The sequence below is a fragment of the Phycomyces blakesleeanus genome (genome assembly GCF_001638985.1).
Source record: "Phycomyces blakesleeanus NRRL 1555(-) unplaced genomic scaffold PHYBLscaffold_15, whole genome shotgun sequence".
In the NCBI taxonomy this organism is placed as follows: domain Eukaryota; kingdom Fungi; phylum Mucoromycota; class Mucoromycetes; order Mucorales; family Phycomycetaceae; genus Phycomyces; species Phycomyces blakesleeanus.
The window spans coordinates 474,524-497,534 of record NW_017265148.1 but is presented as its reverse complement, the minus strand read 5'-3'; the positions used below and the strand labels follow the sequence as shown (position 1 = coordinate 497,534).

At 37.4% G+C, this 23,011-nt stretch overlaps 4 protein-coding genes across 4 annotated transcripts; 2 read left to right on the top strand and 2 right to left on the bottom strand.

The window, feature by feature from the left end:
* Positions 1-1,249: 1,249 nt before the first annotated feature.
* Positions 1,250-3,933, bottom strand: PHYBLDRAFT_187607 (hypothetical protein; the record flags this gene model as incomplete). The annotated part of the gene is made up of 5 exons (XM_018439402.1): positions 1,250-2,601; positions 2,685-3,284; positions 3,409-3,472; positions 3,565-3,654; positions 3,846-3,933. The coding sequence occupies 5 exons, from the start codon at positions 3,931-3,933 to the stop codon at positions 1,311-1,313; spliced, it is 2,133 nt and encodes a 710-aa protein (XP_018289633.1). The 3' UTR covers positions 1,250-1,310.
* Positions 3,934-4,770: 837 nt separating this feature from the next.
* PHYBLDRAFT_70069 (hypothetical protein) lies at positions 4,771-5,344 on the top strand (the record flags this gene model as incomplete). Its single annotated transcript, XM_018442210.1, has 2 exons — positions 4,771-5,015; positions 5,212-5,344. 2 exons carry the CDS (start codon positions 4,771-4,773, stop codon positions 5,342-5,344), a joined length of 378 nt encoding a protein of 125 aa, XP_018289632.1.
* Positions 5,345-6,409: 1,065 nt separating this feature from the next.
* On the top strand, positions 6,410-8,867 carry PHYBLDRAFT_125851 (hypothetical protein). Its single transcript, XM_018429061.1, has 3 exons — positions 6,410-6,739; positions 6,850-7,351; positions 7,450-8,867. Exons 1-3 carry the CDS (start codon positions 6,560-6,562, stop codon positions 8,760-8,762), a joined length of 1,995 nt encoding a protein of 664 aa, XP_018289631.1. The 5' UTR covers positions 6,410-6,559; the 3' UTR covers positions 8,763-8,867.
* A 10,307-nt stretch (positions 8,868-19,174) lies between these two features.
* PHYBLDRAFT_114298 (hypothetical protein) lies at positions 19,175-20,625 on the bottom strand (the record flags this gene model as incomplete). Its single annotated transcript, XM_018428387.1, has 4 exons — positions 19,175-19,567; positions 19,631-19,723; positions 19,845-20,349; positions 20,462-20,625. 4 exons carry the CDS (start codon positions 20,623-20,625, stop codon positions 19,175-19,177), a joined length of 1,155 nt encoding a protein of 384 aa, XP_018289630.1.
* Between the last annotated feature and the right edge of the window lie 2,386 nt (positions 20,626-23,011).

Below are 23,011 nucleotides of genomic sequence, written 5' to 3'. Positions count from 1 at the left end.
ATGAACGATTGCGACTGTATTTTCCATTGAGAGCATCTTCAGCTTTTTTGGTCCAAGAAAGTCCGAGATTTTTGACATCACTGCCAGAAGATTCCGAAATCTCGGGGGTAGGATCAACTTCCTTTCTAACTAACTCTACACTTTCGCTCTGAGAGTGAGAAAGTCTTTTAGCAGCAGCTTTTTGAGATAAAGCTCTCATTTTAGAATTGATTTTTGGCATTGTCGATTGTGTTTTTATCAGGAACAAATTGTTTTTTTTTAAAATAAATTGTCTTATTTAGTAACGTTTTACATTATGTAAGTTGATAAAGAACTCAGTTGGTTATATTATTGGTTGAAAAATGAAGCCATCATTTTGGCCGCACTGCTTAAACACTGAGATGTTACCTTGTTTAAAAAAATATTTTTGCAGAAAAGTAGTAGATGTCTCACCGCAGAGAGTTTCTAAATAGCATTAAGAGCATATTAAAGCAAACAGAACTCAAAAATATTAAGATCCCAGAAAGCCTTTTGGCTTTCTAGTTTTATTAATAAAAAATACACACTATAAAAAGATACACTATACGTTACACAAATATCAAATTAAAACACAGGGAGCATTATTATTGGCCGGAAAATGAGGACATTTTTTGAGCCTCCCTGCTTAAATATCGAAACTTCATCTTGCTTAAAGTTTTTTTTTTTTGCAGAGAAGTAAAAGAAGTCTCACCGCAGAGATCTTGTAAATAGTAAAGCAAACGACTCAGCGGTAACAAAATTCAAAAAAATTAAGATCCCATAAAGCCTTATGGTTTTCTAATTTTACATATAAAAATTGTCGATTATAAAAAAGGTGCACCCTATAATGTTTATTGTTGTGCTAACGTATATTTTATGACCAAGCACAAATACCTTAAATTCTTCAATTTATTATAGCATATGTTAAATATAAAGTACACCTGTAGTTTTCGAATACCCAACCTATTACTTATCGCCCTACCATTCACATATTTGGAATTATCATGGATAGCAAGATAGTTGCTGTAAGGACGTGCCAGTAAGAAAAAAAAAGCTTTATTTTATTTTTGGGTATCTTTTCCTCTTTACTCAAACTATGGTAACCCCCCCCCCCCCCCCCCCCCTCCTCCTCCTCCTCCTCCTCCTCCTTTAAATTCAAAACCCAGGAGAAAAAAAAACTGAAATAAAGCAAGGCAAAATTTATCACAAAACATCGTGTAGTTGAATGCGTATGTGAGAAAGAGAGAGAATAAACAAGGGAATTTTATCCTATTATTTCCACCCAGTATTATATATGTAAAAAAAAATACGAGTTAGAACTCTGGAAACCGACGTTCAAACGAAGGATCTACTTCTGGTGCTTTCGCAGTTGCAGTTTCGAACGAAAGCTGCTGTATAAATGCTTTTAGATCGTCGGCTACTCGAACTCCGTGCTCAAATCGGTTTCTTTCTTCAATCTTCTTCTGGTCTTGAGCCTGTTTGCCACTATCCAATCCAATCATACTAATTTCCATATGAATCGACCGTACAGAATTTTCGATTTCTTTGAGACCATCAGATACGGACTCAGCATACTCTTTAAACTCTTCACATTCATCTTCAATCTTCTTGGTTTCTGCTCTGATATCGACAGTACTAATCTTGCCCGTAATCTTTCCCATACGAGCTGCCACCATTGCCTTGGCTTTAGCCCGAATACGATCACTTTCTGTGACAGCACCACCTGGGCCTGTGCCTATGATCTCAAGGGAAGGTGACCCGGATTTAGAAGTCTTCTCGGCATTCATTTTAACTAGCTGGACCTTTTTATTTTTCAAGTCCTCTTCAGTTTCTTTGACTTGTCGTACAAGTCCCCTAAGAGTATCTTCGAGCAAATAATATATCTCCTGCTCCAAAGCCTTTTCTTGATCTGCTACATGGCTCAATTCGGCCGTTTTCTCAATATAAGAGTCCCATATATGGCCAGCACTATCACCTTCAGATTTCATTATCTCAGTCTGAAGTTCTCGGATCCTTTCTTTAAGATCGTCAATATCTTTGCGGTCAAGATAAGATAGCTTGCTTAATGACTTTGGCTTGACATGGATAGCATCATGCTCAAAATTTTCAATTCTCTTCTTTTCTTCAGCAATGTTTTTGCGCAAATCCATCATTCGTGTTGTTTTTCCACGGTACTCATAGCTAGATGTCACTGAACGTGTCGCAGCTGGACCAGGCGATTTGTCTCTCGCTTGTCCCCATCGACCTCTATCAGGGCCCATACGCCGTGCACTTGAAACATACCCCACTTCGTCTGGTTCCTGTGAGCGTTCTTTGTTGCGCGCCGGACTAACAGATCGTGTACGCGATGGTTGAGTGTGAGGGGAGAGAAGGGAGGGGGAAGAACTAAAGTTTGATATTCCTTTTTTTTGTGCGATGCCTTGGAGAATTGATTTCTTCAGTTCGCTAACACTGTCGTTCAATTCTCGTGTAGAAGGTGGAATTAATTCTGCAGGAAGGCTTATAGGAACATCATAACCATTTATCTTTCGATATATAAGGTGCATTCCAACCGAAAATTCATCTACATTGAGTTTTCCTTGGTTGTTTAGATCAGATAGATTCCTAAGAATTGGAGTTTAGAAAGAATGGTAATTCCAAAAGTTTACTTAAAAATGTATTATCAGTTGATATTATTCCATAATTACCAGATTTGCATCAATACGTTCTGGGGAAGACCGGATTGTGTAAAGATCTCTTTTGCAACCTCGCCTGTCAAATATCCTTTTCTTTCTTTGTCCCATGCTTTGAATATCTTGGTATATCTCTCTTTTTCTTCTTTACTGACTGCCCAAGGAATTTTGACTTTTCCAGGCAGACTTGCAAAAGATCGTTTTTGCATTGGATATGCTCCTGTAGCCTGGGGCATCATTCCATTAGTGAAATCAAGATTGTATCCTTGTATTCCTGTCGGTTGCATTGACTGGAATCCTGTAATTTGTGCTTGGAGTGAAGGTTGTCCTGTTGGCATATAGTTGAGCATGGATGTGGATAAAGAGCGCTGTGGTCCGATTCCAGAGTTTAAACCTGTAGGTAAAGATTGCTGTACTGTAGGGACAATTGATGATGCCTGGTTGCGTGGATCGGTAGATTGGATCATGGCAACGGCTGTTTCGATCTCTCCTCGAATATTGTCAGGAAGTGCATTTGGGATTTCCCTTCCAGTCATTTTTATAGACGTTAGATACATAGCTAGAGCAAATTCTGGGAATGTAAGTCGAGGAGATTGTGTGACATTGGAAAGATCCCTGTAAATATTAAAGCAGTAATATATGTTTAGGTATAACACTATTGAAGAGTTGTTGTCTTATTGATGATTCAAGCAGAGTATATTCCTATAATAGTATATAGATATTCAGGTAAATATTTTACCAAATCTTTGCTAATACATCGTCGCCTAAATTTGACCGAGAGAGTACGTTTCTAGCATCCACTGCTTTTAAACAGAAGATTTTATATTATCAAATCATTAGTTGGGAGTTTTTTTGTAATTATTAAATAAGAACAGTAAGATTAAAGATGTCTCACCAGATAAATAAGTCAAATTTCCAGACGCTTGGTTGAATAAGGATTCATATCGACTTTGGTCGGCTTGAGCAAGAAAGCTCAGACTAATGGCTAAATCGTGCAGACAAAAAGGTATAAATAAGAAAATGAGCAGATAATTTATTCAAGTATTTTCTTTGGGTCATTTAAGAGAATTTTCTATAACTCTATTTAAAAAGCTTGCTTTCGAGTTTATTTTCTGTTGAAATTTCGTTTATGTCCTAAAATAATCAATTGATGATGTACATTCTTCCTTTACTTACAAGTCATGGTCAAAACGAGGAATAGGAAAAAGAAAAGAGGTGAATTGCCAAAAATAGTCATAGCCAGTAAAGAAAGTCGGGGTTTCATGACATCACGCTTGTCAACTCAACCTTTTTTCTTTCACTATCAGTTATACAATGAAACACACTATACAAGTCGCACAATTGAGTGCATGTTATGTTATGTAAAAAGTGAGAATTCACAGAATGGTGCATAATGCTGTGATAATCCTCATCACTTAAACTAAGTCACCCCTCCTCGATCTTAGCGAGAATAGACTCATTGTATTTTAGACTTTTCGTCTTACTCTGTCCTTTACTACTTTCCAGAACATCTCGATAGTGTTCAGTTCTGGAGAGTATACAGGAAGGTAAATGGGATTATATTCATTAGAGGAGATATAGCGGCTAATATCTGCACTCTGGTATATGGGTGCGTTATTCATCACCAGAAAGTTGTCTTTCATAGTGCCATACTTGTCCGTCTCACCAAGGACAGCTTTTACAAACATAAAGAAATGACCGGTCACTATACCCTTTGGACCGGACTCACCAGTAGACGACTGCTCACTGAACTTAGGGTTCATCAAGCTGACGTGGATAAGGTCTTTGGCCAATATAGCCCCAAGAATAGTTAAGGGGTGGTGGTGACTCCCTTTTTTCCGTCCAAGGACCATCCTCTTCCTTGACGCATGTTAATGCCAAAGGCAGACTCGTCCAAGAAAACAGTTCGTCATATATTCCTCACATGTTTGCTTCATCTACACTATCCAGTTATATATGACTTCGATATTCTCCTCGCTGTTCTTCACTACAAGCTGTTCCTAGACCTTGTTGAGCGTGAGGTTACATTCGTTGACCATAAACTTCCTAACTATCTCTGTCGGCACGTTGTTCTCACCAAATACAGATGAGATGGTCCATCATGCCTTTGACATGGATAGATGAATCTTTGGCGACAAATTCTTGTATCTACTTCTTGTGCTCGTCGGTCAACTTTTTTTTCCCGCTCTTCTTACCAAGGTTAAACAAGTTGTCCGGATCTTCATCGTATTTCTTCTCCCAACGTTGTGCCACTCTTGAATCAATATTCAACTGCTTTGCTGCAGCTCTGGAACTCAGCAATTTCTCGTCCTTCAGCTTGAAGAATTTAATGATATCCTCATCAGTGTAAGTATTACGCTGACGAATAGTCTTGCTTTTTTCCTTGGGGGATGATTGGACTTCCTGTTAGTCACTCTACTTTGGATATATATTTAAATATACTTTTAATTATCACTTTTTTTTTAAAAAAAAAAATACCTCTGAGGCTTTGAAATTCTATCTTTATTTCTTGATTCAAAAAATTTGGAATGGGTTGCTATAGTCTCAAGACCATGACAATCCTCATCAATTATATAACTCAAAGCTTAAGAACTGTTTTCATATATGGTGCTATCGGACTTAAGTATCTATGTATAATGGTATTTTTCAAAAGATATCAACTTTTGCAAAAATAAATTTAATAAAAAATCCTTGAACAGAATTATTAAGCATGCTATTATCTATAATTCTATTGAAGCGTTTTGTATTAAATTCATTTTTGCAAAAGTTGATACCCTTCAAAGTTTGGGTGTTTTGATAGATTCCTTTGCGGAGTTTAACTTTTTTCAGAAGTTGAAACATCTTGATGGCTCCCATAGGCGGTACATGAAAATATTTATCCTAAAACGGAAAGTCATGTGATTAAGAAAGTGACCAAGCTTTAGGAACACACATTTTTCCCTACATTTAGCGGATATTGAATAATTATTACATATAAAAAAATTTCAAAGAAGAAATTGAAACAAATGCAAAAACATAGATACTTAAGTCCGATAGCACCATACGAATTTAATGGAGGACAATTTGGTATAGTAAAAGCTTAAATAATTGAGAGAGGTGCGTATTGTTTACTTGATTACAAGTAAAATTTTATACAAGCAGAATCTTTGTGAAATTCATTCATATGTTAATAGAGTCAGTCACAAGGTATTGCATTAAGCCACATGCTATACACTGAAACTGAGGTTTTTGCTTTTATAGCTTCTTGTTGCCCCTAACATTTTGAAAAAAGTCTTTTTATTTCTTAGGTGTCCTATATATGAAGGGAACTTGATGTACTCATTACATGATTTTGTGCAAGAAAAAATAAATAGAACGTGCTTGGCATGTCACTTTTTGTTTTTCTAAAAAAGAAATTAAAATCTTAAAAGTGCGCCTTAAATTTTCGAATTGTGCGCCTTACAAAAGTGTTTTACTACATTTTATTTCATTTTATTTTTGTACCTTGGCATCTGCTGTAAATGTCATTACAGATCCTTTCGGCACTACGAATTAATACTAGATCTGGGCTCGTGTTAAAATCTCGAGTGGGTCAACGATTTCTTACTACTTCGCAGTCCATTCCAACAAAAGATCTTAATGTTTTGAGCGAGGCCACCAATGATTACCTCCGATTAATATTCGATGACAGGTCTGTTTGGAAACAACACCAGTTAATTTCTCTTGGAAAAAATACGAGTAAAGGAAAAACACTATACAAATCCAAGAATATCGGAGGATCAGCCGGTCTATTTGAAAACCCAAACTTTGTCGATGCCCCTGGCTTTGATTATGCTGCACAGCAGGCTATTCAACGGGCCCAGATAATCGTAGAGCGTATATGGCATGCGCCTGAAAATGGCCTCGAAGAAATGCAAAGGGTGGTCAAGAATCTAGATAGACTCTCAGACACACTCTGTAATGTGATTGATATGGCCGAGTTTATTCGAAATGCTCATCCTAACCCAGTACTTATGGAAGCTGCCAACAAAGCTTACTCTGACCTCTGTTCTTATATGAATACTCTCAATACAGACACACGAATTCACCAGGTAAATAAAAGCAGTTTAACATTAACCAAAAATAAATATACGTTAATATATAAAAGATCAAGAAATAATACGGTATATGTGTGTGTCTGTGCGTGTTTGCGTGGTGTTAGGTCCTTTCTCAGGTATTGGCTGACAAGAATATTGTAAAGAACTTCTCTCGAGATGAGCATGCTGCAGCTGAAGTGTTTTTAAGAGATTTCGAAAAATCGGGTATTCATTTACCTAAAAAGCAACGTACTCAGTTTGTTGATCTTTCTGACAAAATCATTCATCTTGGCCGTGAATTCATCCAACGTAACCCACGGGCAATTTCTCATATTAAGATCCCAAAGTCTGCTTTGACAGGTATGAGTCATTCAACAATCCAGCCACTTTTAAGAAAAGATGGTTATGCGTATATCCAAACCGATTCTGCCGAGTGCCAGATGGTACTCAAGTACTGCACAAGCTCAGAGGTTCGTCAGCAGGTATACGAATCTATAAATTCAGCCAATCGAGAAAGTATCACGATATTGGAACAATTGATGAGAACCCGTGCAGAACTAGCTGGTCTTGTAGGAAGAAGTTCATTTGCCGAATTACAGCTTCAGGACAAGATGGCCAAGAATCCCCGTGAGTTTTTAGCATAATCTTTTACTAAATTGCACGTTACTTTACTTGGAGTCCTCTTCTGAAATAGCTTACTGATAACAGAAAAATTTTAAACTTAGAGAACGTCGAAGCATTTCTACAAACTTTGATCCAACACCAAACTCCTGATGCTCAAAAGGATATCAAGACTTTACAAAAAATTAAGCAACGATATCAAAGACTTGATTATCCACCCCAATTGAATGCATGGGATCGTGATTATTATATGCATATGGCAAATGCAACTCAACGCAACATAGCTCAACATACATCTTTTACACCTTATTTCTCCGTTGGATCTGTAATGCAGGGTATATCCCGTCTTTTTAATCATATGTACGGAGTCCAATTCGAACCTGCTCGCTTACAACCAGGAGAGTCATGGCATGACGATGTCAGAAAACTCAATGTGGTGTGTGAGCGTGAAGGTAGCATTGGTACAATTTACTGTGATTTGTTTTCACGACCTGGGAAGACAACCAATGCAGCTCATTATACTGTCCGTACTTCTAGACGTGTTGATGATGACGATCAAGAAAACGATGTTCGACATGCCTTTCCTCATCAAGACATCTCCTTAACCAAAATTATGCCACCCGTATATCAGCCCTCGAGCACTATACCTGGTCGCGATGGTCAATTTCAAATGCCCGTGGTGGCTTTGACATGTGATTTTACAAACTCACGAACCCAACTAGGCAGCCCTGCATTGCTGTCTATGTACGAAGTCGAAACCTTATTTCACGAAATGGGACATGCAATGCACTCAATGCTGGGTCGTACAGATTTCCATAACGTTGCTGGTACAAGATGTGCTACAGATTTTGTCGAGCTTCCTTCTATTCTAATGGAGCATTTCGTTTGGCATCCAAGCGTATTACCTCTCTTTACCAAAGGAATAGAAAATCCAGTCTCTCGTGAAGCTGTGAATGCACATTTGAAGCAAAGACGCAATTTTAGTGGAATCGAAGTAAATAGCCAGATTTTAATGGCTATGTTGGATCAACGGTACCATTCTGAAGCTTCAATGGATTCTCGTTTCTCCAGTGTCAATATCTGGCATGAATTGCAAAATACCAATGGGCTTTTCCCTAGTGTTCCCGGGACTATGTGGCCTGTTCAGTTTGGCCATTTATTTGGATATGGCGCAGGATACTACTCTTACCTGTTTGACCGTACGCTTGCGCGTAGAATATGGGAAAGATGCTTTGAGAAGAATCCATTGGATCGTGAGAAAGGATTGGCATTTAGAGATAATCTTCTTAAATGGGGAGGAGCACGCGATCCATGGGAATGCGTGGCTGATGTACTAGATGGAGAAGATGGAGCGCGGATAGCAGCAGGAGACAAAGAAGCAATGCAAACTGTAGGAGACTGGGGAATTAATGTGTAGAATACATTGAACAATAGCTAGCTAGAAGAAAAAGCAACAGAAGAGGAAGACAGCTTCTAAGAGCAAGCTTAATTTTTTAGTAAAAGAATCAGAAATATTCATAACAATTAGGGAAGTTTAAAAGTCTTTAGACTTTTTAAATGTATTAGCGACCTTTGGGGAAAGTTGATAGTGTCGTTAAAAGTTCTAATTAGCGACCTTCGAGGAAAGTGTAATTACACATTTCATTTCTGACGCGTGTGTGTGTTGGTTGTGCTGTGCAAGGGAACCAACGGTCAAAGAAACAAATAACTTCAGTAAATAATAACTAACAACGATCTTAACCCCAAAATACTGGTATTAATCGTCTGTTTATATTAGGGGGTTTCATTAGAGAACCCGTTGGGATGTGATATTTTCAAAGACTGCTAAAAAAGAATTATTAGTGAAACCCAGTCAAAAAAAAAAAGAAAAACTCAACCACAGTTGATGAAAACATAAGTACTGTGACAAACATACGAGAGATACATCTTAATAAACTTGGCTTTCCAAAACTTATTCTCTTAAGTAGATATATAGAGACGACTCTTGAATATATTGTGTTTATGTTTGAAGGCGAAGAAACAAGCTCAATTCTTAATAAAGACTTGGTGATGAAATGTAGTGAAAAACTAGAAAACTCCCAATTTTTCACTCTATTTCATCACTAAATGGCCTCCCTCAGTAAAATTTTACATCTTTTCATTGGAATTTCAATCGCCGCGTAAAGCAAAAGTGTGTGAAAATTTAGAATTTTCACTCGACAGCGGGTTCTCTATTATCTGTTTTAGATTTTATTTTATTTTTCTGAGTTTTAGGTTTTAACCAATAATAATGAATATAAAAAAGGTATTACTGAACCCCCCCCCATATTAGCTAAAGGTGCTCACGGAGTGAAGTGTCAATCGACCAATTTGGAAGGGTCTCAATCCTAAATATGGTATATAACTTTTAAAGTCCACAAAGAATGTCCCTGCTCTTGACCAGGGACAAATTATTTTTAAATAACATATATGGTATTTAATTTTTATTGCTACAGTCAAAGCTCGATATAGTGATATTCGATATATGCCATTCACCAGCGTACGAGGGAATTGAAAGAAAAATTACTTTTCATAGTAATTTATTCGATTCCGAATGGATATATTTGTCAATTCCCTCGACAATTACATGGTCAAAAACACCATGTAATTGTCGAGGGAATTGACAAAATTTCTAAAATAAGGACTCTAGCTACAAAAAGGAATATACTAAACGACCATACTTTAAAAAGCTCATTCTATATAGCCAATATAAAACAAATCATTAACAAAAAAATAAAAATTGGCAAGGTATTTTAGTAAGTAATTAAAAAACAGATGCTGAATAACAATCGGAATCGTATATGACGTGGCTCAATTCCCTCGTACGCTGGTGAATGGCATTGGTCGATTGACACTTTTTGGTCGATTGACACTTCACTCCGTGAGCACCCATAGTTTATTTAGATGACAATATAGTAATGGCTTAATATAGTGATAATATGGATATTTTCTGAAGATTAATTCAACTAAATAATAGATATCTTATTATGCAGTTATTGTATCAAATTCTGTTGTAATATCCAGAAATTGTCCAGTAACATGTTTTTGCTCCACTGTCGATCTGGCTAGAGTTTCGCACCTCAAAAGTGGAGGAATTTCCAAAAATACAGACTTTACGAGTATTGCATTGTACAACTAGTTTTTTAAGTGCTCTTGATTCAACCAAGTTTTCTAGAAGATCTTCCACTTCTATCGGTGTAAAGCGATTCTTGAAATGTTGTTGGATTGCATTCGTAAAAATTCCAGGTCGTGTCATCACTAGCTCGAGAATTGATTGAAGACTTATTCGCCAAACTCGATCAATTCGAGATCCACTCAAATCGTTCCACCTGCGCAAGTTAATAGCTGGCTTGCGGACTTTTGCAAGCTCCTCAACAATGGCCTTTTTTTCCGGATCTGAAGGCTTGGGGATTATGACACCTGATGGAACGATAAGCCAGTTTTCCAGGTATATCGTCAAAACAAAACGATATGCCTCAAAGCCAACGCGGGCAACCAGAGGTGGATCGTTTTTAGTCAAAATACCAATGGCTTTGAAGATATGATCATCTGTTATATTAATGGATAATATTTTTATATGTTCCTACGATAAATATTTTAGTAAACATGTATTTGAATATTACACAAAATCTATAAAATAATTTAAATACCTTAAGTTCCCATAAAGTAGCACCATCTGAACCCATTTTAGAGAGCTTGTTGACAATTTGACTCGCAGTTGTTTTCAATATATTGTTTTTAATATAAAGATTATCGAAAGCATCTTCAAAAGCATCTTCTTGGAGTGGAACAACATTTTCATTGTGGTTCCCAATGTTTGGAATATCATATTGTTTTCGAGGTGTTTCAAGTTTCATTTTTATATCGAAATAAGCATGAGAACTCTCTATAAAGGTTATTAGTATATTGTTTGTTTTAAGGCTTATTTCGAAAGAAAAAAAAAACAAAAACAAAAAATACTCAATCAATTTACCAATGGAACGTGATTTTGAGTGAAACATGACTTTAGGACCTTCAATATTCGACTTGTCTTTGATATCTAACCGAAGCTAAACAATAATGTTTTCATTTTCCAATCAATCATAATATATACCAATACGCTCCTATGGTTGTGTATTATACTTACTCTTCCATCTGAAAATAGATCTAGAATACAAGCCATTATTGCCTTCCCAGAATTAAGGGGCATAAACTCAACATCTCTTCTCTCAGTAATATATTGTTCATATCCTTTTGCATGGATAGAAAAATTCAGTCCCGCTTCCCCATTCATATATCTCGAGAATCTATATTGTTTTCCAGAGTTATTTCTTATCTAAAGCCCAATCAAAGATAAACACATGCATACTTGTGTGATAAACCTTCTTTTCGTCCAGGAATACGTCTTCTGTATCGCGAATTTTTGATAATAGACCCTTCGTCACTAAATGCATCCACAGCTAACGTGACAAGCTTTACAGGGAATTTTTGTAAAATAGCATATGCAAAATATGGCTCATATTTGTCCTCCGGCGTCAATAGGATCATCTATTAAAGACCAAATTAATAGAAATATGTATTACTGATTAAATCATTTAGAGCCTGAATGCTTACCATAATGAATATCTTTAAAAAAGAAACACTTCTTTTATCTCGATTCATCTCAGAGTATACAGAGCAGGATCCTGTATTAAAGCCTCCCTTTGGTGAAAATCTTAAACGAGGTGTATTGTAACAAAGAACTGCCTTTTTAGCTAGGCGTGTAATCTGAGCATGGTATATATCTTCATAGAGTTTCTTTTCTTGAGGTTTTACAATATTCTTTTTGAATTCCGTACTTGTGCTTAATATAAGCTCGCTAGTAAACGCAAAAGTACTAACACAAAGAACAACAAACAAGTATACAGGAGGTTAGTAATATATCCTTAGTAGTATATACATATTCACTTTTATATTTACCTTGGAGCTTCCTGTAGTTGCTCGAGGAAGTAATGAACTTGACCCAAAAGGTTAAAATGTATGTTATCATGAATGCTTTTTTCATCCTCAACAATAGCACCGCTATTGCACCCCTTTTTATATATATCTCCCCACAGGTGGCGCAGAATTTTGATCTGTGAACCAGCCGAGGCTGTTTCATGCAATCTCTTTAAGCGATTGCGAAGACTAGAAGTTGTGCGATCAGAGAAAACCCGGCTAAGTGCACCCCACATAAAACGATGTCCTTTGAGACGCTCCGCCACGATGGCATAACCGTAGATAAGCAAATCATCTTCTTGATCGCTCCAACTATATCTTTTTCGACCTGTCTTGTCATCAAGTAGTTTATATTGCACTATAAAAATAGTTATTTTATTTAATATATTGAAGTACGAGTGTTTTTTCTGAACAATTTTACCATCTGTGAAGAAATCCAAGGAGCCGTTTTTATCTTGCCGTTCATCTGCGTCTTTATTGATACCAAGCATATTATTGAGACTAATCTTATGATACCAATTTGGATATATTGTTTCGTCATTCAAATGGTCTGCAGATCTGGATAGTTTGAAAATACCAGAAAATTCTTTTAGGGAATTTTGTCCCATTGGGATATTCTGCTGGATTCTAGGTTTTCTGAATCTTTTTCTGCCATGAACATGTCGTTCTATCATTCGGACAGATATTTTCTCTTGGCGAGTGAGAAAGGAGACCTCAACTTTGCGGTAATAGGCTCTAACCATAGTGATGTTCATTTCACTTTCTTCCGCAGCCTTATTGCAAATATCATTTTCTTTCAAAGGGGTGGTTTTGTTCACCCTGTCAACATAACTTTCGAGGATTTTCTTTTGTTCGGCAGACATCTGGTATGTAGTCTTCCAATTCTTTAAAAAGAACATGCCACTGACGAAGGAGCGCCGAGAATTAGATAATTGAAGCTTACGGATATCTGCCAATTTAACGGGTTGATTGGTGCATCTGTATTGAAGGTCACTCCAGAAAATTTGAATATCTGCAGGTGTGCAAATGGAGTATGTACGGATAATTACTTGGTCTGGGTGCAAGACGTCACGCATTGGCACTTCTGAATTGAGGGTGCAGACTTTTGTAGTATCAACAGTCCAGTTCGAAAAATAATTATCGAGTGAGGTTGTGCCACGAATACCACGTTCGATAATCTCGAAGCCTTCAAGTACATCTAGGACTATGCGTAGACGACGTAATAGCCTAGTTTTTCTGCTAAACAAGATATCTTGGATATTAATCGGAAGCTGGGAAAGGATGATTTCGTAATTGCTAGGCAATCCATTGGCAAATTCTTGGATTTCAGTTGACTCAAAGAAGATACCAATTATTTTAAGGTACTCTCCAAATGTCAAATTTTGTATAATCCTAACAATAGGAATCTGACGAGTCTCAGGGTCGACGTCTGATACGTTTCTGCTTAGTAAATTGTTTAAATATTGATGCAACCTTTTGGCTCGTATAAATTTCGAAGAAATGAACCCATATTTAAGGCCAATAAGAAGTTTGCTAGGTCCGCATTTCCGACTAGATGCTGGATTCGTCAGCTTTTCTGGGTATGCTCTAGCCAAATTGACATTCTTTCTGAATTTTTTCAGTTTGCCCTGGATCTTCACTGCTTCAGTTATATTCTTTTCTTCTACAGCCAAGTTGTGCTCGGCCTCCATACGAGCCATACGATCCAAAAGGCGCTCAGGTTGTTCAATCTTCTCGAATTGTACTGGAGTACGAATGCTTTTCCAAATAGCTTCTCCTTTGCCCACATACTTTAAGTAATCATTCATAATTTCTCCGTCAGCTTCTATATCTCGACGAAACAGAATATCCCTCTTCGCTTTTTTCCCACTGATGTTTGATAACGTGACTTCGCGAGTACATACTACGTTTTCTCGTGCAAGCTCTTCTACTGCTCTCCAGATAGTTTTAATACAAACTATAGATGTGGGAAGTAGACTTTCCCCAAACATTTCCTTTGTCTTATCTTCAAAGAGCCTCTTAAAGTGAAAATTACGTTCCATGATTGGATAACTTTCCAGAAGAGCCAGAATTACAGCCTTTCTCTGAAGCATATAAAGATTCGTCGTTCCCTTCGCAGCTTTTATTTCCCGTGACCTTTGTGTAAACCCGAGTTTTAATTCTGTCGCTGTATCTTTATCATTGGATTTTAATTTTAAAGACCCTTTATGGTTTTCATCGTCTTCATCTTCATCGTCTTCATCTTCATCGTCTTCATCTTCATTGCCTTCATCTTCATAGTCTTCATCTTCACCTTCATAGTTATCGTCCAAAGCAGGCCTATTTTTTTTCTGGGATTTTCTTTCCGGTGCTATATGTGAAGTATTTCCAGGTTTATTAATCGGTGGTATAATAGTATTGTCTTTTGGAATGAGCTCATTATCTTTGCCATACATTCTTGTAGGTCTGGATTTACGTGAAAGTCTATCGCCATTCGTAGTAGTGTTCTGGATTTCTTCGGGCACTTCGGGCACTTCGCCAACCTTATGATTGACTGGCCCCAATTCTAAAAAAGCCTGGGATATACTAGGAGAACATTTTTCTTGGTCTGGCTCCCGAGTCAGTGATCCAGCTGACTTAGATACCTCTTTGTCTTTTATCGCTTTAGTAGAGCTTCCATTGATATGAAATGTAGCAGACTGTTCATTCGATACATTCTGCTTAGCATTAAGGGTTTTTGGTTCTTTAGGACGTGCAGAAAACAATTCGAATAAGGTTGTTTGACGAGTCGCAGTAGATCTTGTTTTCGGTCTGGTAAATGTTTTTGGATCTGACAAAAGTGTTGTTGAGGGTTTCTTGGCTTTTGGCTGACTATAATGTTCTACAGATATATCTGTACGTTTTTGAGGAATCTGACTTTCCGTTGCTTGTGATGATAATATTTGATCTTTTCCCGTTCTTATCGACAGAGGATTCAAGTTAACAGACATTATTTCAGGTTGTAGACTTTCAGGAGTCGAGGTTACTATATTGCACTGGTCCAATACTTCAGCGATCTCTTTTGATGGGTTAACGTGTTCAGGCAAAACTTTAGATCTGGTTTCCACTTTGGATGTATTACTTGGAGTACTTTCTGGCTCAGTTTTCTCAAGGGTTTTCAAGGATGTCCTTTTAGTGGCTCTCGTGACTCGCCCTTGATATGACTTCTTTCCTTTCGTTGATTCAGTCTCTGATTCGCCATATTCGCTGCTCTCTTCGTCTTCTGGTACCGATCGGGTCTTTCGCTTTCTAGGTTTTGGTTTATTTTCTACTGGTCTCCCACGCTTTTTATGCCTTCCTCTCAACTGTTTGGTGAATGCATCTGGGTTCACGACTAATGGTACAAGATCAAAAGCGGGAGAATTGTTGACAGATGCATAGTCTCTCTCAATATCTGGCTCAGGTCGTTTTGGGCGTGGTAATAATGGTAGCCTTTGACTTGGTTTTTTCCAGTGAATGGGTGTTATAACGAGCTGGTTGAGATAGTCATGCTCCACGATAAGACTTTCGTCTGGTGTGAAGGTTTCGTACTTAATGGGAAAGACATCCTTATCTTCAACAACCTTTTTATAGTTTATATAGGTAAAATAACGGTATCTGCGGTTACGACCTTCAAATTCAAGATGACGGCAGACACCATAGTTTTCAATCGCAATTCCTTGTTCGACTACCATTCTTTCCAAAGCTCTATAAAGCATACGAGAGTCTATGCAGTTTGCTTCTCGGCCGATATTCTAAAAAAGAAGGTAAGCTTATAAGTACAAAAGCCAGTTTTCCAGGGAAGATACCGTACCCTCTGAGTAATCCCGTGAACTCCGGCTGATCTCAAAGTATTGATAATTTGGAATTCAAGTGTAAAGCCTCGATAGAATACAGGAGGACTTGATTCGCGAGGCTTTCCATAAATACGTGGAACAACAAGTGTTCTATTATGACTGTTTTCTTTTGGTAGTTCCTTTAGTAGAATACTATGCTGTTTTTTCATAGCTAGTGTAGCACACACACACGCATATATATATATATATAATAGTGGAGAAGTAAATAAGTAAATGTGTACATAATATTTAATAAAATCATATCATAAACAAATAATCGGAAAACAGAAATGATAAACTTACACAGCTCGGTTTTGAGAAGTTTAAGGCATCGAAGTTGTCTCCCTACATTATTCTCTTTTGCAACAAATTTTTTAAGGTAGCCACGAAGACACATAATATCAATAGCTCGATTAAACCATTTTCTAACACCTTTCTTCTTTGAATTAAAGCCCTATAAATATAACAAAAAGTACATAATGTAAATAACAATAATTTAGGATACAACAACACACATCAATAAAAAATCTTACCAATGCATTAAGAATGTCATCAGTAAACATAACATTGTCCTTGGCATCCAAAAGCAATTCTGTGATTGAATGCAACAGAGACTTTGCTGAAAAAACAACGCCAAGTGTGTTGACATTGTAAGGACAAGTTTTCTCGTCATTGTCCCCAGCTTTATCTTCTTCTTCTTCCTCTTCGTCTGGTTGAGAAAGTTTCTTAATCCTGCTAAAGCGGATATGTACACACATATTGGTACGAATGCGAGCGTAGGAGTAAGTTGTTCTCGTACTAATTCGTAACAATTATTAGACTTGTTCTTGATACAAAGAAGCAATAATGCTTACATTGCGCCCATTTTTTCAAGTGACTTTACATAGTGACCAGTTGAACGAGGGTCAAGATCATAGAGCCTGGTGATATCAGCCTGCGTAATTCCATCATGACGAGATTTTATGATTCTTTGCAAGAGTACGATTAAGTTTTGCGTAAATTCTGGACCAGGCTTCAAGATAATCGTGTATTAATAATATATTTTCATAAGTCGTATATTTAACCAAAAAAAAAAGCGGGGAACTGAAAGAGGCTTGTGCAAGTATTTTACTTACAGGTACGCCAAAAAGTAACTGTTCTTTTTGGTACTGAGGAGTGGCTATTACATAGAGACGATCTCCATATTTTTCTACCACTTTTCCATATTCAAGAGAGCCAATATCCTCTAAGAGTCTGAAGTTCTTTGTCAATCCGTATTTAAGCTGTAAACCAATGTTTTTTGTTTAGTTAGATTCATCGAATAAAAAGTCTTTTTTTAAATATATATATATTGCCTTCAATTGAGTAAAAGGTCTGACTTTTCCATCGCAACTGTTATCCGAGCTCTCAATAAGATCGTTTTCAGAGTTATTATCATTTAGATCATCTTCGTTTTGGCCAGTCCTGTCTAATTTTTCATAAAAAAGAAGTTCCGGAAAACGTCTGATGAATCGCCAGACATAGCACTTGTAGGCCATGTCTATATTTACTGGAGTGGATAATTCTCCCTCACGCTGTACGATCTCAGAGGTTGTAATAACTTTGACATGAGCCCAAACGTCATCGATGCAAGTGCCTAATTTATTGCATGTATTTGTATAATGTATTTTTTGACATGAGTAAAGGAATTGATTAATGAATTGATAATTTATTTTTATTTTTATTTATTTATTTCCAATGCTTGCCTCTGGCACCATCAATGGCTATTTCTTGCTTGAGCCTTGCAAACACATTATCCAGCATTATGATTTCTTAAAAAATACTATTGTTCATAAATCAATCAATGATGGACTATAAAAAAAAGGCAATAGAAAGAAAAAGGTTGACCAGATTTTTTGGATTGCTATAAAAAATAGTCTACGTCATTATATTAGAATGTGTTGTAAGAATGTAGTTTTTTTTCTCCAAAAAAAAATCAGTAGTAAATGGCAGATATTACAACTCCGCGACCGTAGGAATTATACGGTCGCGGAGTTGTAATGTCTGCCAATAGAATACTGGCTTTTAGTAATGCCATTCACCAGCGTACGAGGGAATTGTTGAGGGAATTGGATCGAGGGAATTGAATCACGTCATATACGATTCCGATTGTTATTCAGCATCTGGTTTTTAATTATATACTAAAATACCCTGCCCATTTTTGTTTTTTTGTTAATGATTTGTTTCATTTTGGCTATATAGAATGAGCTTTTTAAAGTATGGTTGTTTAGTATATTCCTTTTTGTAACTAGAGTCCTTATTTTAGAAATTTTGTCAATTCCCTCGACAATTACATGGTTAAAAACACCATGTAATTGTCGAAGGAATTGACAAATATATCCATTCGGAATCGAATAAATTACTATGAAAAGTAATTTTTCTTTCAATTCCCTCGATCCAATTCCCTCGTACGCTGGTGAATGGCATTAATAAATTTTTATATGATATTTTTAAAAAATAAAAATATCTGCTGTTATATGAAATAGTTATAATAATAAGATTCTCAATTCTCTCTTTCTTTGTTTTAAGTTTTTTTTTCATGTTATTGACACGACTATATGAGCAGGTAGATATTGTACTGTGTAAATGAGTGAGTAAGTATGCATGTGTATATGTGTATATGTATATATGTATATTAAGTGAGTTATTTATTTATTTAGTCTGTTTGTTTGTTTTGTATTGCTCTAAAGTGGTGTACCTGTCAACCGAAAAATGAGAGAATGCATGTACAATTTTTTTCAAAAAAAAAAGAAAGGGTTACAAGAAAGGAGAGGAACAGGGTGGGGGCATGATGGACATGAAGATGATGAATAAATAGAAGAAGAAGAAAGAGAGAAAAGATGTATGTGTGTGTGAGGGAGAAATAGTTTAAATACAGTACACTAAGTAGTAATAAAGAACAACAATAATAATAATAATTAAAAGAAAAAGAAAGAAAAGAATGGACTGTGAATGCATAAAAATAAGGTAAAGAGTATAAAAAACGGACCATGTAAAAGTGTGTTTAAACTGTAGGTTCCACATTGCGCGGCTCGAGTCGTACGGATCGTTCATAGAGTTGTTCAATATCATGACTATTTTCAAGGCGTGTTTTGATGAAATCCTGGAGTTCGGGGATAAGACGGAAGGTGTAGGGTGGGGTTTGGAACTGCTTGAGTTCACGGATGACTTCAGCAGCCTTTTGTTTTTTGGCAAAGTTGATCAAATTTGAAGATTTCTTAAGGTAGTCAGGATTTCCGTCTTCAATAAACGTAAGATCTTGGAGATAGATCCCAAGGAATGGAATACAGGGAGGATTGACTGAATGGATCATCTCACGGTACTCCACAAAATTGCGATTGGCACCCATTAATTTACGAATATAACCTAATGTTTGGTTTGTACGATTTCCAACCAGCTATTACAAATAGTCAATAAAACAATATCATATTAAGTAAACATTTTATTTTATTTTATTTACCTCCCAGGTCTTACGCAGACGTCCGATAGCACTATTATCAAATGCGGATAGGATTGCCATGCAAGTGTTATAGTTGTTTAGAATACGACAATGCTGTAAAGTGTATTTGTTAGTGGCATATCTTTTACAAAATAATGATGACTCCCCACTCCTTGACCCTTTTATGTATATATATATATTGGGCGGAGAGAATGTTTTTTTTTGTTCAACATACGTTGGCTACTTGGACCCAATATTTAATGATCACAACTCGTCTCTTGGGTTCTTCGTGAACAAGAATACTTTCGGTTGCCCAGGCCGTGAGTCTGTTGCAGTAATCAATAGATTGTTTTACATTTGTAGCCGCATTACTATCATTATCATCTCTGGACCATCCTTGACCAAGACACTCAATGGGTAAGATACTGCTGTACAACTTGAAATCTCTTATGCTGAGTTGACGGGCCATTTCTAATGGATCAATTTCAAGCATCTTGATATCCGTTATATTTTTAGGCATGATCGACGTAGGACCAGCAGCGTTGTTTGGAACGAGCTTCTTAAGATTTTTATTTGGATCGAGCTCGCGGCGCTTACGGATCAGTCTATTGAGTTGGTCAGCCGAAAAAGAGGAGGCATCGCGAATTACTGTATTAGTGAAGAATTCAAGACGGGCGAGGATTGGTTCGTCTTCGTCAGTATAATAATTTTCGAGCCAGTTCTTCATCACATTAAACACGCTATGACAATTAAGGACCGGTAAGTAAAAGCTGAAATAACATACGAGCCGAATAGGGAAAAAGATGCCAAACAACACACGGACGCTCAAAAGGAGTTCTTTGTCACACATACCGTAGTCGAACAAGCTTCTGTTTGCGTTCAGTCCATGTCTCAAGCTCCTCGGGCGTCAACCCTTCTGGAGCGAGAAGATTGTAACGTTGCTCAAGCAGGCCAAGAAACTCGTCACTTGTACAGAATGAGCGATATGTGAGTAGAAAGTTGGCAATAAAGCTCATATCTAAATAATAATAATAATAATTAGTTCTAATCTTTGTAATTCTGAAAAACAAAATAGTCCGTGTTTTCTGTCTTTGACTTACCCAGGGTATCATGAAGAGTGAGGCGTTCCACAAGGGCGGGCAAAGTACCGCCCTTGAGGGTGTTTTCCTTGGTAAAAATAATATCGCTCTCTGCATAGTCGTACCCAAGATACCAGTTATCGGGCACACCAGCACGTCCATCGGCCGTCTTTGATCCATTTTGGCGTTTTCGTGCTTTATCCACCATCTTTTGCTTGTAATCACTAGCATTTCCACCAATCGATGGTCGCTGATGAAGAGGGGAGCGTGCACGCATAGGATCCTCAACATCAGTTCCACTATCATAACGTCGTACACCACCTTCATCATCCGCTCCATTAAACACCATGTCAGGTGAACTTGTTGGCGAGTTATCAACCTTAGTGTCCGGCAGTTCGGAAGAAGATCCACCACGCATCAACCACAGCTTACGCTGGCCAACCATCTGGTCCACACTAGAAAATATGCTTTCAATTGTATCCTCTACTCGTCGGATGCTGCTTTCGATCCCAATCACACTGGTTGCTGTATCAGCTTGTACATCGGTCAGTAGCTGGATAGCACCGAATAAGCATCCAGTCGCGTTATACAGGTTCTGTTTGTTGACACGATAGTCAGGTAAGGAAAGGATCTGGGAACTGTCAATGTTGGTCAAGTCAATATCTTCAAGAATACCCAAGTATTGTCCAATCTTCATCGAGAGACTGCGAAACAGAAGAACTACGTTTGAGCGTTCTTTTCCTCCATTCATATTATCATCGTCCTCATCGTCATCATCTTGCTTTTCTTGCTGAGAAAGAATAAAAGCAGCTGCACGAGAGAGAGCATCGGTAGATCCATAAATTTGATTAGCATGAGTCTGCAAACTGACTGTCAAGTCTTGATTGAGTGGGTATTTAGCCTTTTGCATCATTTCTTGGTCCGTAACCTGCTGTTGTTGTTGTTGTTGTTGTTGCTGTTGCTGTTGCTGTTGCTGTTGCTGTTGCTGTTGCTGTTGCTGTTGCTGTTGCTGTTGCTGTTCCTGTTCCTGTTGCTGTTGCTGTTGCTGTTGCTGTTCCTGTTCCTGTTCCTGTTGCTGTTGCTGTTGCTGTTGCTGTTGCTGTTGCTGTTGCTGTTGCTGTTGCTGTTGCTGCTGGTGTTGTTGTTGTTGTTGTTGTTGTTGTGAGTTTTTAGGCTCGTATGCAGTTGTAGCAGGAGATGAAGTAAATGTTCCATCAGATGCATCTTCCTTGGAAGGATTGAATTGGGCCATTTGTCTAATATCTTCCAACAGACGTGGTTTGACTTGTTCGATGGCAACTCTTCTTTCCTGACACAATGTGACAAATAAACGGACGGCCACCAATAGATCACTGGCGTCCTTTTGAACCTTGTGTATAAGATCGGGCGTAATGGCATCAGAATATTCTGATGCCATTTTGACCGATAGGACGAGTTTAGATAATGATGCCATAACGGCACGATGTGGGTCACGCAAAACACGATCCTGCATATGTATAGAGTCCTTATCCATCGAGCGTGATGAATAGAGCATCATTCTAACTGCTTCTACAATGGTGGTTACATTTCCTCCCAGACGTTCGTATTCCCCTCGTTGGGCAGATGTGTTGAGTTGTTGCACAGTTTGAGCAATGTCTGTTGAAAGTTTTTGCCATGAAAGAGGTTCTTCTACCTCCAAATCAGCTGCAGGAGACGCGGCCCTATCTGACGGCTGATGATTCATGAATTCTATTGGTTCGGACCGTGTGTCTTGGTCTAAAGGAGCCTTTTCGACTCTCTATATATATAAATATTGTAAACTTTAGTCAATTACTATTTTTTTATAAAAAAACGAAAACAGGCTGAAAACAAAATAATACGGCGTACGTACAAGTCTTCCAGTTAACTGGTCAATTTCATCAAACTCCCAGGTGGTTTCTTGAGTGGACAAATTGCAGAAATAAATTCTGCCCTGTGGTGTGACACGTTCTACCCATTGCGACATCTAGCATCATATATACTGGTTAATACACTTAATAAACTTGACTTATAATAGCTGATCTACAGATGAAAATAAAAGAATATAAACAGTTGTAATTGACTCACACTACTATTATCCATCAAATCTGCAATAGGACTCTCGACATTTGCAGGTAGCGAGTCAAGCGAAAGACGTTTATAATCATCAGGAGTGCGTTGAGATGGTTTTAGATCTTTGTAGTGTGTGTGATCCTCTTCGTCTGAATTGTCGAATGATCCCCGATTACGACGATTGAATTCATCACTGTCATAGTCACTTTCATCCGAGTTTCCATTGAGTTCATGACGCATCTGATTAAAGTAG